We start from the raw sequence: 17,027 nt of genomic DNA, 5'->3' as shown, positions 1-17,027 counted from the left end.
AAATTTTCAACTAAAGGTACCATTAATATTCTTATTCAACTTTCCTTTAAAGATTGAATTCATTTAATAAAATCGATTTAATTTTAAATACTTTTATTATACTTGATGCAATTTATCTTCATGTTTTAAATCATATAATTAAGTAATTCAGGCTTAATAAATATACATATAATAAGCGTAACTTTATTCTGATAATTAAACCAACTTCACCTTAGCCAACTCAATCTAAATTAAAGAGCTCAACATATATTAAATGAGCAGGCCCAACTCTTTAATTGACAACCAAAACTTGAGCCCATTTCTTAATTCAAACTGCAGTCCAATTTTAAATAGATTAAACTGCAGCCTATTATTTAACTAAGCTCAACACCCAAACCTAATTTTCAATACTGGTTCAACAGATCTGTTTTGTTCTGACTTCTAAATTGTCACCACATAAGACTACATTTATCTATGACCAAATACAATCGATCGTCGCTAGAAGACAAAAAATTTAAATAAAAATAATAATAAAATATTGACAAACTTAATAATAACCGGTTGTGAAAAAATTTGCAGACCAACCGAGTTCATTCACCTTTTTCAATTAAATGAGATATTGTCATTTGGCATTTTATAATTAAAAAATATGACAACAAATAATAAAAAAAAAAGAAAAAATATTTAGGTTATAGTAGGTTATTGATAACACATAAAAATTGTTAAATTATAAATTGTATGTAGAAGAGAGATAAATAAATTTTTTATTAAAAAATTGCATTGATGTAGGTTGTTGGTAAAAATAGTCTAAGATGAAATGTGGCCGAAACTCTAATTACGGTCGAATTCTAAAAAATTAAAAATTCATTTACTCCCCCCTCCCTCCGTCCCTAAAATAACTTCTTATATTTTTTTTTGAGACGTCCCCAAATAATTTCCTATCTCAAAATGAACATTACCCAACCACTAATAATACTTTATTTATTCTTATTTTTCAAGTTTTCACCATTCTCAATACTAATTATAACATTTTAATTATTTTCAATACGAATTATAACACTTTTTCTCCACTATCAATACACTTAACAATTTTTCCTTAAAACTCGTGTTGTCTCGTATTAGGAAGTTATTTGGGGGACAGAAGAAGTATTCTTCTAATTTATAACATGACCTTATAATTTGACCAGAAAATATACCAAATTTCAATTTAATCGCAATTGTAACATAATTGACGCCTCCTCTCCCCTGCTCCAGACGGAACGACGGCAGAGCCGCCGCTCCGAGCCCTCGTCCCTTGCTCACAGATCGCCTCCATCAACGAGCTGCTGCGTGCGAGTATGCGACTGTGGGTATTTTCTGATCAATTATGTCACAATTGCGATTAAATTGAAACTTGATGTATTTTCTTATCAAAATATAAGATCATATTATAATTACGATTAAATTGAGACTTGATATATTTTCTGATCAAATTATAAGGTCGTGTTATAAATCAAAAAATGGATAAACTGTGAGCATTTTCCGACAACAATCCTTTCTTTTTAATTACCCAAAAAATAATAGTATTAATTACAAATTAAAATTTGAATATACTTGATGTAGTTATAGACATTTAATCCTTTCAATTCTAATAAATTGGTGTAATTCCCAACCTTGTGGGTGGACTGCTCCTCTTTTTCATGTTTGTTTATGTCCTACTTATTTTATTAGTATAACTTAATTTTCCCAATATAACTGTACTTGTATTGTACTATTATATTTATAACTTAATGTACGTGTAATTCAAAAATTATTTCCCCTGAATCTCATTAGCAACCTACTCAACTACAGTTTTTATAAAAAAAATTAATCACGGAAAGAAACGCTTATATAATTGTTTATATAGGACGGCTTACCGCTAGCTGGTATTTTTTTTTTTTTTAAATAATTTCTTGTTGTCTTTTTCCAAGTCAAGAAAAATGACACCTACTGACGACTTTGGTTAATTTATAGAGTAGTCTGTTGACTGGGAAACCAGTATTTTTTTTTTTTTTTTGAGAGAGAAACCAGTATTTCTTTTCATTTTGTTTTGATTTACATGTTTTGTTGAACTTTTGATCCCTCCCGATGTCATCACTGTAAGTTGAATTTTACTTGTAATTCAATAAAAATACTATATACTATATTAGTATGTCCTGATTTACATGTTTTGTTGAGCTTTCTTAAATCTAGTTATCCAGGTGAATCTCATTTGTAATTCAACAAAATAAAGAGATAAATATTAGTATGGGGTCACTGATCATGTCATGTCTTGAGCTACATGTTTTGTTGAGCTTTCTTTAATTTCTACTGTAGGCACATTTGTAATTCAACAAAACAAAGAAATAAATATTTGTATGGGTCAATGAGGAGAATAATAATGAACACGTAAATAAATAGTACTAATTAATAATTGTGGTTATTTTTCTAAATGCTGGATTCTTCAAGATTATACAAATCATCTCTATATTTTTCTAAATATATATCGTATAATTATAATATTGAGGCCTAACTTATCTATTGATTTTGTTTATCCATTAATGGTTGAAATTTTTTCGCATTTATAATGGCGAGAAGGTAAAGAAGTATTTTTAATTCTCTCTCTGTTCCGTGAAACTTGAAAATTTTCTTTTCGGCACGGGTTTTAAGGAGTTAGTAGTATTTTGTGTATTGGGTGTGATAGGTGAAAAAGTGAATTTGTGAATAAAGAAAAAAAAATTTCATATAAGGAAATTGCTCAAACTTTGCGGGACAACCCGAAAAAGAATACTGCTTAAGCTCCATGGGACGGGGGGGAGTATTTAATATATGTTAAATAAAAAAAAATTATACGATTAAACATAGAATGAATTAATATCGTTAAACTATAAAATGCATAAAGTAAATTCGAAAAATTCACATTTTTTTCTGGAACTAATCTTTTTTCAATTTTAACGGAAATTCGTCTTGCAGTCAAAGTTTTTATTTACCACAAGGTTAAACAAAAAAAAATACATACTGTTTTTTTTTAACCAAAAAAATAAAAAAATAAATAACATATTGTTGAATACATATATAAATGTATAAATTAAATTTATGGGATGTGCATTTTTGCGATAACACCTCCATTAGATTTTTAAAAAGAGGGGGAAATGAGATTAATGTGAAATGTATCTTGATTGTCCAAATTTTCACTACCAATTATCAAGATTGAATACTACTATATTATCCAAGGCATGAGTACTACGTGTGAACTCAAGTGTATATGTATATCGGATTAACTTCTAGTGAGAATGCTATTTTTGTGAGAAATGAGAATAATGAATAAGTTAATATATAGTATTGAATAATATTGCAATAATCAGTTAATTAACAAAATTTTCGCCCCCTCTCACTACAAAAAAACGCACGATTACCGACGGCATTTTGCCGTCGGTAATAAGACACGGCCGCCGGTGATAAAGGCTACCGGCGGCGTTACCGGCGGCAACTCGCCGTCGCTAACCGGCTCGTCGGTAACGCCATTACCAACGGCGATCGACCGCCGCCGGCATTTCCGCCGTTAAATACCGCCGTTGAACGGCGGAGAGTTGCCGGAAAATTACCGACGGCAAATGCCGTCGGTAATTAGCGGCGGTGAGATCACCGTCGGTAATTTCCACCGGACGGTGGTGGCGCACACGCCGGAGTTGTTCACAGTATTACCGAGGGCAAAATGCCGTCGGTAATTACCGACGGCATTTGCCCTCGGTAATATTTTTTAATTTATTTTTTCATTTTATTTTATTTATTTATTTATTTTATTGTATATCCACAATTTATTTCGGTATTTATACAGTATTGCATAATTTAGACGAACTTCCCAGTCGGTCACCCATCTTAGTTGTGCTCTAAGTCAAGCACGCTTAACCTTGAAGTTCTTTTCGAATGGTCACCAGTACAGAACACTCGTATTATTGATATATATAGTATCTATTAATTCATTTAAAGTCTACTTCAATATACAATATCATATATATTCATAACCTTAGAATATGTCGAGATGATATACAAAAAATGTTGTTAATCACGGATTGGGCTCGTTTCCGTTCTTATTTTTATGTCGGAAAAATATTTATTAATTAATTTATTATTAATTTTTGAATTTTTTTTTTAATCAATCTAGTTTATACACCATTCATAACCTTAGTGTTGATTGATGAGTGAATCACTAATCAAATTAACATTCTTAAGTTATAATTACAAGATTAGTGATGATGGATGAGTGAATCACTAATCAAATTAACATTCTTAAGTTATAATTATATGATTTTTACCAAGAATCTTGAATTCTTAGTAATAATATTAGATTAGTGTTGATTGATGAGTGAATCACTAATCAAATTAACATTTTTAAGTTATAATTACAAGTTTCTTACTAAGAATCTTGAATTCTTAGTAATAATATTAGATTAGTGATGATTGATGAGTGAATCACTAATCAAATTAACATTCTTAAGTTATAATTACAAGATTTTTACTAAGAATCTTCAATTCTTAGTAATAATATGAGATTAGTGATGATTGATGAGTGAATCACTAATCAAATTAACATTCTTAAGTTATAATTATAAGTTTCTTACTAAGAATCTTGAATTCTTAGTAATAATATTAGATTAGTGATGATTGATGAGTGAATCACTAATCAAATTAACATTCTTAAGTTATAATTATAAGTTTCTTACTAAGAATCTTGAATTCTTAGTAATAATATTAGATTAGTGATGATTGATGAGTGAATCACTAATCAAATTAACATTCTTAAGTTATAATTATAAGTTTCTTACTAAGAATCTTGAATTCTTAGTAATAATATTAGATTAGTGATGATTGATGAGTGAATCACTAATCAAATTAACATTCTTAAGTTATAATTATAAGTTTCTTACTAAGAATCTTGAATTCTGAGTAATAATATTAGATTAGTGATGATTGATGAGTGAATCACTAATCAAATTAACATTCTTAAGTTATAATTATAAGTTTCTTACTAAGAATCTTGAATTCTTAGTAATAATATTAGATTAGTGATGATTGATGAGTGAATCACTAATCAAATTAACATTCTTAAGTTATAATTATAAGATTTTTACCAAGAATCTTGAATTCTTAGTAATAATATTAGATTAGTGTTGATTGATGAGTGAATCACTAATCAAATTAACATTATTAAGTTATAATTATAAGTTTCTTACTAATAATCTTGAATGCTTAGTAATAATATTAGATTAGTGATGATTGATGAGTGAATCACTAATCAAGTGGATCACTAATCAAATTAACATTCTTAAGTTATAATTATAAGTTTCTTACTAGGAATCTTGAATTCTTAGTAATAATCTTTGATTAGTAATAATCAATGTTTAAATTTTCACTTGTATTTCAATGTATATTGGGTTAAGTACCAAATACTCCCCCAACGTTGGGGCCCCTATCGCGTATAGGACCCTATAGTCAGGGGTAGGCGCTGTTTACTACCTCAACGTGGCTAAACCTAAGCAAATCCCCCCTGCGTTAAGTCACTGTTAGGGGGGGCATTTGGTACTTAATACCTGACTATAGGGTCCTATACACGATAGGGGCCCCAACGTTGGGGGGCGGATTTGCTTAGGTTTAGCCACGTTGAGGTAGTAAACAGCGCCTACCCTGACTATAGGGTCCTATACGCGATAGGGGCCCCAACGTTGGGGGGGTATTTGGTACTTAACCCATGTATATTTAATTTTAATGTTTTTGTATTATTATCTTTGACCAATTTATTAGATGATAAATGAAAAAAAAAATAAAAAAAAATAAATAAAATAAAAAAATTTGGAATTTGCCGTCGGTAATTAGCGGCGGAAAAATGCCGTCGGTAATTTTGGCCGGACGGCAGTGGTGCTATCGCCGGATGTCACTGGCGGTGGTTATTAGCGGCGGCCTCTTGCCGCCGGTAAATAGCGACGGCAACGCCGTCGGTAATAAATAATTTGTATTTAAATTAACATATATTTAAATTAGCGGCGGTTAATTAGCGGCGGCTGTTTTGCCGTCGGTAATGCGCCGGTAATAGGCAAAAGGCGGGTCGCCGTTTTTGCCGCCGCCGTGCAGTCGGTAATTGCCGGCGGCGGCTTCGCCGTCGCTAATTTTGGCCGCTATTTTCGCGTTTTTTTGTAGTGTCTAGGATTTGAATCCAAGAAAAAAAATTGTCTTCTCCAAGTAATTAAATATCAGCTATAGGATTTGAAAATCTAACGTTCTCACCACATTTGTTCATTCTCATTGGAACCATTCTCTAGCTCTCTCTCTATATATATTACCAATTATCAAGATTGAGGACTACTATATTATCCAAGTCATGAGTACTATGCGTGAACTCAAGTGTGTGTATATATATAAGGGCGCAGAAATTTTATTAATTAACTGAATATTATTATTCAACACTTTAAAAGGCCATTTAAAATTCTATATTGCTAATTAACGTGGTATCTCCTATTACATATTTTGATGAAGGATACGTGACAATTTTAAGAGATTAAGGCTGCCAAAAATGTCAATCATCTGAATTGTTAACTTAAAAGGCATCCACCACTAGGAGGACCTAATAGTAATAAGAGGTACGGGGGGAGGGGGCTTAAGCCCCCATCAACTTTTTTGTTGTTTATATATATATATATATATGAAAGAGATCAATAGACAAGGCTAAATATTAAGAGAAGGAAAAGGGCGGTCTGAACAAGTCAATAAATTTACTGAATACGCCAATAATTTTACTGAACATAATAAATTTAATGAAAGCCGCCTGAGGTTCAAATCCTAAAGGTGACGTGTTTATGAATAAATGTCTATTCATCCGGTCTTTTGATTTATTCGGTAAAGTTATTGACTTATTCAGAACGAAATATAATAACTTCTTCATAGATCTCAACTATATATATATATATATATATATATATATATATATATATATATATATATATATGGAGATGTTCAAATAAGAACCACTAAATAAAATTAGAACGGAGAACCATTTTAAGCCATTCGATCATCAAGATCTACGGTGGATGCATCATTTTGGTGGATGAATGCAGATCCTGGGTTCGAATCCTGAAGGGAGCAAAATTTTTATTATTTTCGGATGCATTAAATTTAATAGCGAATGCATTAATTTATATAGCAGATGCATTGATTTTAATGGTTCTTATGTTCTCACGATAAGTGTGGTTCTCATTATAACCACACCCTATATATATATATATATATATATATATATATATATATATATATATTCACCAAATTATTAATTTTCTTTGCAAAAGCCCCATCAGCAAATCAAATTTTAAGTTTTTTTATTATTATTATTATTTATTTAATCTCGAACTTGAAATTTAAAAAAATACAACCCTTATAGAGGAAACAGGATGTTTATTGGGTGGGTCCGTTCCTATGGACCGCAAACTTGATTAGGTTAATCAACGCATTTAGAGCGTGGAAATAGTCCATGTATAATATGGCAGCAAGACCGTTGGAAGACCTCAATCTTTCTAAGTTATTATTTATTGTTATATTGTAGCAAGGTTATTGCCCGTGATGCTTTTTTGTTGTTTACTCCTTATAACATATGTATTAATTTGGAATCGGAAGGCTTCGGCCTCTAAAGATGTTTTAATCAACCATATAATAATCTATAAAATATTTCATGTTTGTAAGTGTTTTATCTTTACTATAAAGGCGTGGACGGAGTAATAGGATGTACATTCGATTATGTCCAACATAAAGTTCAATGGACCCCAAGAATGTAAATGAAAATCAAGCTAAGTATATTTTGGAGAAAACTTGGGGGACGGCACCGATTAACAATCATTGATTATCAATAAATAATTAGTTAGAACTTAATTGAAGTTCATTATGAACTAATTATGGACTACGGGGGTATTAAAGTCGAAGCTCTCGCAATACAGTGTAATTTGGGAACAAATCAAACGGATGTCGGTGGCCATGTGTAGGGGTGGGAATTTCGGGATCGGGTAATCGGGTACCCGGCCACGACCCAATCACCCAGTGGCGTCGGCCTCTCGCCGTCGTCCCACCCGCCACCGGCCACGACCCAGCGGCGTCGGCCTCTCGCGAGTCGCGACCCTCGCCTCCCAGCCACGCAGCTTCCTCCGTCGCGAGTCGTCGACCCAGCCACGCAGCTGCCTCCGTCGTCCCAGCAGCCGCGCGCCAGACCAGCCATGCCATGCCGCCGAGCTTCTACGCCTTCTCTTCTTCTTCTTCTTTTTTTATTTCTTTTTTTTTTTAAATACAGATTTTCTATGTATGATTTTGTATGATTTGTATGAATTTCGACTGAATTCATTTGGGGAATGGCGTAAAAACTATCGGGTAATGGGGAATTTCGACTGAATTCATTTGAGCTTTCTTGATCTGCTTTGAATTGGCTCGATTTTGGGTTGAATTTTGGTGGAATTTTGGGTTGATTTCGACTGAATTGGCTCGATTTTGGGCTGGGAATTTCGACTGAATTGGCTCGATTTTGGGTTGAATTTCATTATCGGGTAATTTAGGGTACCCGAATACCCGACTCGGGTACCCGAGTCGGGTATTAGGGTACCCGATTTCAATTTCGGGTTCGGGTTCGGGTAGCAAATTTAGGGTATTTTCGGGTTCGGGTACCCGATTTTTTCGGGTAGGGTACCCGAACCCGACCCGATTCCCAGCCCTAGCCATGTGATTGATCACTATTTTAATAGCAACAAAAATACTGCAATTAACACGGTGTAATTGAAATATAAACGGCAACCGAGTATTGTATCCACAGAGACAGATAATCGAAAATACTCTAAATAATCCTAATAAGTTCGGGGACGAACTAAGCGAAAGCATGGTGGGCATGCGACGCCCAAGGCAGAACTAATGAGTGATCGCCGGTGCACAAGGCATAGGTACCGTAAAGAGCGATTCTTGTTAAGGCTTCGAAGGGGATGAGTACATGAACGAACCAAAACATACCAGAAAGAGAGAAGGAATGAGACTACATACTTAATAGAGCTTAAATGATTTGATTGGTGCTACTCATACTAACAAGATGCATATTCTTTTCTAGTGACCACGTGGAAGAAACTCTACGATTAAGCGTGCTTGACTTAGAGCAATTCCATAATGGGTGACCCTTGAGAAGTTTTTTAGGGAGCGTGCAAGTTAGGACAAAGCACGCTAGAAAAGACTCGTATTGATCTGTGGGGACAGTCGTCAAGTCGAAAGCCGAGTCATTATAGGTGGTATCAAAGCCGAAGTTCTCGCACTACAGTGTGGTTCTGGAACGAACCGAAACACACTAGAAAGAGATGGAAGTAAGGAGTAGTGGTTGCCGGTGCACAAGGCACGGGCAAAGAGCGGTTCATATTAAGACTTCGAAGCCGAAGGGCACATGAACAAACCAAAACACACCAGAAAGAGAGGGATTCCAAGAATATGCAAAGGCTTTGAAAACAGAGGGATACATGAACTAATTGAAACATACCAGATAGTGATGGATTCCAAGAACATGCAAGTATGGAACTGCATATTTGAAAGAGCTTAAATGATTTAATTGGTGTTATTCATACTAACAAGATGCATCTTCTTTTCTTATGACCACATCGAAGAAATTTCAAGATTAAGCATGCTTAGCTTGGAGCAATTTCGTGATGGATGATCCCCTGAGAAATTTCTCAGTGAGCGTGCAAGTGGGGACAAAACACGCTAGAAGAAACTCGTGTTGATCTGTGGGACAATCGTTAAGTCTGAAGTTAAGCAGTTGTTACAATTAAATTTTTAATGATAAGGTGGTCAAACATGTTCAAAATTAATCAATCCATCAAATTAAATGGTTATTTTTATCTATTCATCCTATCACTCAAAATTAATCAATCGTCAAAATAAATTTCGATTGGGTCCCTCTGTGGACATCTAGCTAAGCCGTGAGATCATTCCTGCGTAAAGAATGCACGTGGTCTAGAGTTTTAACCGTACATCTAAGACGTGAGTTAGATATGCATGAATATTTAAAGATTGATTTCAATCAAATATAAGAGTAATTTAATTAGTTTAGTTAATCTCTTGGGCAATGAAATCTTGTGCTAGAAGATATGGCAACTAATTGGCTATCGTGCTTGACCTCTTTAAAGATGGGCAAATTTTCGCGAAGTGATCTAGTAATGGAAAAAGTAACAAAACAATTGTCAAAGTTCTATTACTAGAGTTTATCAATCTTTTTCAAAAGCATGCAATGTCAACTCGTGTTCAAAAAAAAAAAAAAACTTTTTTTGAACGAGTAAAAAATGTATTCAAGATTTTGAAATGCCTCGATACAACGTAAATATATTAGTTCTCTCATTCAATTGATTTTGAATCAGATTTACTTACATTTAAACTGAGAAATTCACCGTAAAATGAATTGTGTTGATTCCTCTTACAAATTTAAAAATCGTAAAATTAAGTATTATTTGAATCACAATAATGTGCGTAGATGAAGATATTCGTTTTACACTCTTATTGTAAAAGCGAGGGTTTGTTTGACCTGTCCCTGCAAAGAACCCATTCTTGTAATCTAGAAAAGTTGTGATATTGAAGCTCTTTTTTGGCTTTCTAGAAGCGCAAGATGCCTTCAAAGGTCATAGGCAAGTAAAGTAATCATAATGAAAAGATGTGATCATTCCAGATTATTACTTGGAGATTCAAATAATAAATAATATTCCTCCCATTCATTATATGTACAAATTAAAGATTCTTGGGTATAAAAAGAGAATAATAATCTGTATATTCAACAATATAGATAAGGGGATAAATATATATATAGTTTTAGAAACTTCCATACTTGCATGTTGCAACATTTACACATTTTGGAATAGCTTTCAGTTAAAGAGCTAGCCGCAATTCCGCCCTATTTCTCTAAATTTCTTGAAAAGTATCCAGAATCGAAACATTAATTGTCAACGAAATGACCTAAGTTTCTAACAAATGTGGGTTTAAAATAACTAAAGCTCCATGTTTTCAAAATTATTTGACTATTTCTCACCACAAAAAAAAAAAAAATGTATCACAAATAATTACATGGCTAAAATTGCATTTTCCCTATTTCCCTCGAACCACAAAAAAAGCCAAATCTATATAGTCCTTAAACAAAATATGGAAAATAATAAGATATACATACACTGCATTAATTTTTGTTGTTGTTGTAGGAACTTGCAGTCGACATAAATTAATAAACATAAAAGACCCACTATTTTATTATTAATATTATTATTTATCAATTACACAAGTTATAAAAAAAATATTAAGACCGCATCATAGTGAACTCGAACCAAGACTTCAGGTATTGGATATTAACCACCGTACGTTATCAGGGCATTGGACATTGAAATAATAATAATTTTTTTTATTATATGTTGACGACGAAAAAGAACAAGATGATAATGATATGAGTTGACATCTAAACCGTGAAGCGTCATTGGGTCAAGAAAATCATCTGAATCAACGGCCAATACATATCACAAGACTTGCTCAAAGTTTCGCAAAAGATTTGACCAGACCAAGCACCCCATCATCATATATATACACACACAATTTCCACACTCTCATCCACACTCAATAATCCTATTTCTCTCTCTCTCGAAAAACCTATCGATTTAACTCTCAAATTAAATTAAAAATTGTTCTGCTTAATCGAAAGTTTTCATGGCGTTTTGTGACGAAGTTTCGGCCATTGAACGAATCAGAATGCATCTCTTGGGAGAATTTGAATTCGAACTCGAATTCGAGAGCTCAGCCAGCAGCAGCAGCAGCTCCGAATCTGGCTCCCCCGATTCGGAGCTGTTCGCCGCCCAATACGTCTTTGATTTTGATCGGAATCAGAAGCTCGGATCGCCGCCGCCGCCGGCCAAGAGGCTCGAGTGGATCGAGTTCGGGAGCGGTAATTCGAGTGATGATGGGGCGGCGGCGGTGGCGGAGGAGCAGCAGCACTACAGAGGGGTGAGGCGGCGGCCGTGGGGCAAGTACGCGGCGGAGATACGTGACCCGAAGCGGCGCGGATCGAGGGTGTGGCTGGGGACGTTCGACACGGCGGCGGAGGCGGCCAGGGCTTATGATAGGGCGGCGTTCAGGATGCGGGGAAGCAAGGCGATCCTCAACTTCCCGCTGGAGATTCAGCGGGAGCGCGAGGCAGCTGCTGCTGGCGGCGGAGGGAAGCGGCGGAGAGAGGAGGAGTTGGAGCTCAGACAGCAGAAGATGGTGAAATGTGAGACGGCGGAGTGGGAATGGGCGGCGCCTCTTACGCCCTTGTGTTGGTATCTCCCCACACACACCTCCTAGGTGTCACACGTATCTCTCGTATCATATGTTTAGTTTGTCTTCTTCTTCATTTTTTTTCTTTTTCTTTTTCTTTTTTAGTAGGAAGTTTATGTTCAACATATATATATTCAATGGAACATGGTGAAAAATATATATTTTCAATAATTTAAGTAATATTCCATAGTTCTTTAATATGATGAAAAAAAATGTTTGCATAGCCTCTTTCATTCTACTTTCACTCCAATTGAGATAATATAATCATAGATTAATATTGATATAATAATATTTTTTCACCTAAATCATATAAAAAAAAGTAAGACAAACTTCTTTATAAACCCTAAAAATATGGGATAAAAAAAATGAGAGGTTACTAAATTATTTGGAGTAATAAAATTTTCTCATCTTTTAGTATTATTTTTTTATTTTCTTATACTAAATTTGTATAGCCAACGAAATTACGAAAACGCCTAAAGGAAATTAGCCTATGTGGAATAGTTTGCAGAAATAATTGTGAAATTATCTCCAAGTACTACAACAAAACCAACAACGTGTAACCCAAATACATTTAAAAATAGTTCAATTAATTTTATTTTATTTTTGAGAGGGAATAGTTGAATCAATATAGCCCTTCTTTTTCACAGTTCAGAAACGATATGAGTTTCCAACTATATATTTTCAGTGGTTATTTTCTTCGACTCGCAGCCAAACTTAGCAAAATTTAATCGGTATCGATATCCATTAATTTTATATGGTATAAGTTTGACCCATTTTCTTTGTCACGGGAAAACCATGATCTCTGCCTCAACGGCAAATAATATAATTTTTTTTTACCATAAGTTAGAATCGGTCAGCAATTTATCCGATGAGTTACGTATATTATTTCAAAACCCAAGTTGAATTTGATGTAAATATCGTCCGCTTCTCCTCCTTTTATATTTCATCGAGGACATCTCCAATGCTCAGCCCTATAATAAAGAAGTTTTAACAGTAAAATAGCGCATTATCATCTTCAGTCATCTCCTTTATTATATAATATAAAAAAAAATAACATAAGATACTTTTTTAATTATTCTATTTTTATTAATATAGGTGAAATTTATTATAATTACTGTAAAATAATAATAATAATATTGCAAAAAAAAAGTTAATTAGTTATTGTTGTAATTTTATAGTTTAATACTCCTTCCGTCCCAATAAATATGACCACTTTCTTTTCGGCACGAAGATTAAGAAAGTGATAGTTAAGCTTTAAGCATGTGTGGTCCACTCTTTTAATGACTTTATTAGTGAGTTAATTACTTATAACAACCTTTTCCATCTTTTTATATTTCTAACTTTAATTTAATTTTAAAATTGAGATTAAAAATTTAATTAATTTTAATTAACAGTAAAATTTAATCTGAAATTTTAATTAATTTTGAACAGTAAAATTTTCGAACAATTAGAGATGGACTATATAAATCTGTACACTTTGGAAGCAAGGTCCTCATCGCCGAATTCCATGTCTGACCATGGAAGTGATTGTCGGCTTTGTAACCGGCGTCGGCTCTGTTTCTTGGACTGCCGTCCACCCTTCCGTCTCAAGTTCATTGCCGAATTCCATGTCTGACCAAGTAGACAGTGTATCAGCGACCACTATCCTATAGAGATCTTCCGTCTCAAGCCTTTCGAGCAGGGCTTCCTCAGAAAAGGGCTCCGGCAAGGGGGGAACCAGATAATGGCTCAGAGGTTTGACAGAGACCGGAGAGGCCGGAGTATCGAAGGAGGGCACCGGATCTGTGGAATCCGCGGGCACAGAGAGCAAAGCCCCTTGGATTAGGGTTTCCTAGGAAAAATTAACAGGGGATCGGGGGAAAAGAACACCGGTAATAGAGGCGACATAGACCGGAGATGCCAAAGTCTCGGAGAAGGGCACCGGATCTGTGGAATCGGCGTCAGCCGAGAACAAAGCCCCTTCGATTAGGGTTTCCTGGGAGGAGGACCGAGGGGATAAAACTTCGCTCAGAGAGGGCCGAGACACCGGAGATGCCGGCGACACGGAGGAGCTATGCTCCTTCATCATGGCGGATGTCAGATCGATGGAATCAGCGGCGGACGGTGGCGAAAGGGGGTTGCAGGCCTCGTGAAATGGAGAAGGCTTCGATTCCGACACCACATCGAGGATGAGTGGTGTGAAATCGAAGGGCACGGTTTCAAACCTCCACGGCGAACGGTCGAAGACTCGTTTGGATTTCATAGTGAGAGTAGCAGATGAGAGAAAGAAACTCAGCGGCGGATGAGAGAGAGAGTGTGAGAGGTAAAATGATTTACCTAGGGTTAGGTAGGAATAAGAAAATTGTAGGATTATTTTAAGAATAGATTAACAGCTTGATTAATTGCTTAATGAAGCCCTAATTTTTACTATTTAAGAAAGTGGCCACTTTTAGTGGGACAAACCAAAGAGGAAAGGTGGCCACATTTATTGAGACGGAAGGAGTACTATATTTTAATTTTTTTATTAAAATAATTTGAATTAACATTCATATTAGTTTATATAAAAATATTTTTTTAAAAGTACAAATAAATATGCATCAGCTTTTTATATCAACAAAATAACATAATGCCACAAATATGCATTACTAGTTACTAGAAAAGCATAATAAAATCCAAAAGAACAAAAGCAAAGGAGATTGCGCGAATTGGTAGTTGGCTGTATTTTAAAGTGTAGATTTGTGCTAAGTTGGAGTGAATCATGCACCTAGGGGTGAGCATTCGGTTATATGGTTCGGTTTTTGCTAAAACCAAACCAATCCATATTTTAGTTCGGTTTAAAAAAAAAATCGAACCGAACCGAATTAACCGAACAAACCGAACCGAATTAACCGAATTTTTTATAATTAAAACCGAACCGAACCGAAAAACCGAATTAATCCGAAGAAAACCGAAATTTTCGAAAAAAAACCGAAAAAACCGAAATTTTCGAAAAAAAAAACCGAAAATTCCAAAAAGAAACTATAAAATTAAAAAAAATATTAGAAGCTAGATATTATAAAATTATAATTAAAATATTATATATATATATATATATATATATATTATAAATATAATTTGGTTTTTCGGTTTTGTTCGGTTTTAAAAAATCCGAACCGAACCGAAAAACCGAAATTTTATGAAAAAAAAACCGAACCGAACCGAAAACCGAAAAAACCGAACCATATTTTAAAATTTCGGTTTGGGTCGGTTCGGTTATTCGGTTTCAGATTTTTTGCTCACCCCTACATGCACCCCGTTCGAGGCTTCGAGCTAGTCTTTAGTGTTTTTGTAAGCACCAGGATATTACAATAGAAAGAAATATACAAAGTATGGAAAATTGTACTAAAAAAATAGAGAAATCAATAATAACAATGAGATAAAAATTGGTTTCTCAAAACACAAATGAGATAAAAATTGAATTACAAATAAACATACAAACTAGTATGTCGAGTCGAGTGGAATTCTTCCCACAAGAAGAATATCGCCCCGATAATGCTCTTCGTGTGTGTGTGCGCGCGTGCGCGAGGCCAAGGGCTTCATCCAAGACCACTAGTTATTAGCTCCATGAGTTTAACCGTTCTTATACTAGAGAGAACATCTCTCATTTCCCAATGTGGGACAAATAACACTTTCAAAGTGTTATTTCCCTACATAATATCCAAACTTTGACATACAATATCCCACTCACCGAATATCGATTTTGAGACTTCAAGTATACTACGTTAATCAATTAACATCCAATAATCATTTTAATTAAATAATAAATATTTAATAAAATAATTAATTTCATATATGGTTTAAAACCACAGTCGACTTTCTCGATTCCGTTCTCTTTCGTCCGAACTTCGATTCATTCACTGTTTTCTCTCACGGTCTGCTGCTGAGATGTACTTCAACCTCATTCATCTAACTCTCTCCAATTTTTAGTTGATTTTCCTTGAAAACTCATCAAATTAGTAAATTACCACCAAGCATCTCATCATAAAACATAACAAATGAGCATAAAAACGCAATTCATAAGTAAAATACGAAGGGAATGACACCCAATTCATACAAAATTGAGACACGAAAACCATGTTTGTCACTTACGTTAGGATAGAGACATTAAAAATTTGTATGTTAGGAGGATAAGTATATTTACCCTGAATTTATATATATCGTAATTTTTTCGTTTTAGAATATATGTTATTTCTTCCATCCACGAAAAATTTACCATAATTTTCTTTTTGATTTGATCACGAAAAATTTGTCATTTTTATTTATAATAGTAGGGTCCACATAATTCATTTTAAAATGAGATCCTTAATCTATATATAATTCCATTCACAATTTATTAAAATTTGTGTCATCCATAATGTTACAATTTCTTATGGAGGGAGGGAATATTATTTTAGAAAGATCTCTTGACTTAAGTTTACTATTTACATGGAACATAACTTCAAGTTTCCATATTGGCTAAGGTCAAATTGACAAACATATAGTGAGAGAAAAATTTGCGTCAAATTGGTTTGACGAGTTATGTCCAGATATAATTAAAGTCAGATATGGTTTTTTCAAAGAATTAATGAAGGATGCCTTCAACTTGTGTGTGACTCTGCAGAAAAATCTCCTAAAACGATTTCCCTCATAACTTGCAACTTACCACTTCTCAACTATATTCATTAAAGACTCTCCTAACTTAGTCAGGAGAT

General features: G+C 34.1%; 1 protein-coding gene across 1 annotated transcript; it reads left to right on the top strand.

The window, feature by feature from the left end:
• Positions 1-11,532: 11,532 nt before the first annotated feature.
• Positions 11,533-12,541, top strand: LOC131015473 (ethylene-responsive transcription factor 5-like). Its single transcript, XM_057943898.1, has one exon. The coding sequence runs from the start codon at positions 11,713-11,715 to the stop codon at positions 12,343-12,345; it is 633 nt and encodes a 210-aa protein (XP_057799881.1). The 5' UTR covers positions 11,533-11,712; the 3' UTR covers positions 12,346-12,541.
• Positions 12,542-17,027: the final 4,486 nt, after the last annotated feature.

Source organism: Salvia miltiorrhiza, chromosome 1 (assembly GCF_028751815.1).
Source record: "Salvia miltiorrhiza cultivar Shanhuang (shh) chromosome 1, IMPLAD_Smil_shh, whole genome shotgun sequence".
Taxonomy (NCBI): domain Eukaryota; kingdom Viridiplantae; phylum Streptophyta; class Magnoliopsida; order Lamiales; family Lamiaceae; genus Salvia; species Salvia miltiorrhiza.
The sequence above is the reverse complement of the archived record's forward strand: the minus strand, read 5'-3'. Positions and strand labels throughout refer to the sequence as shown.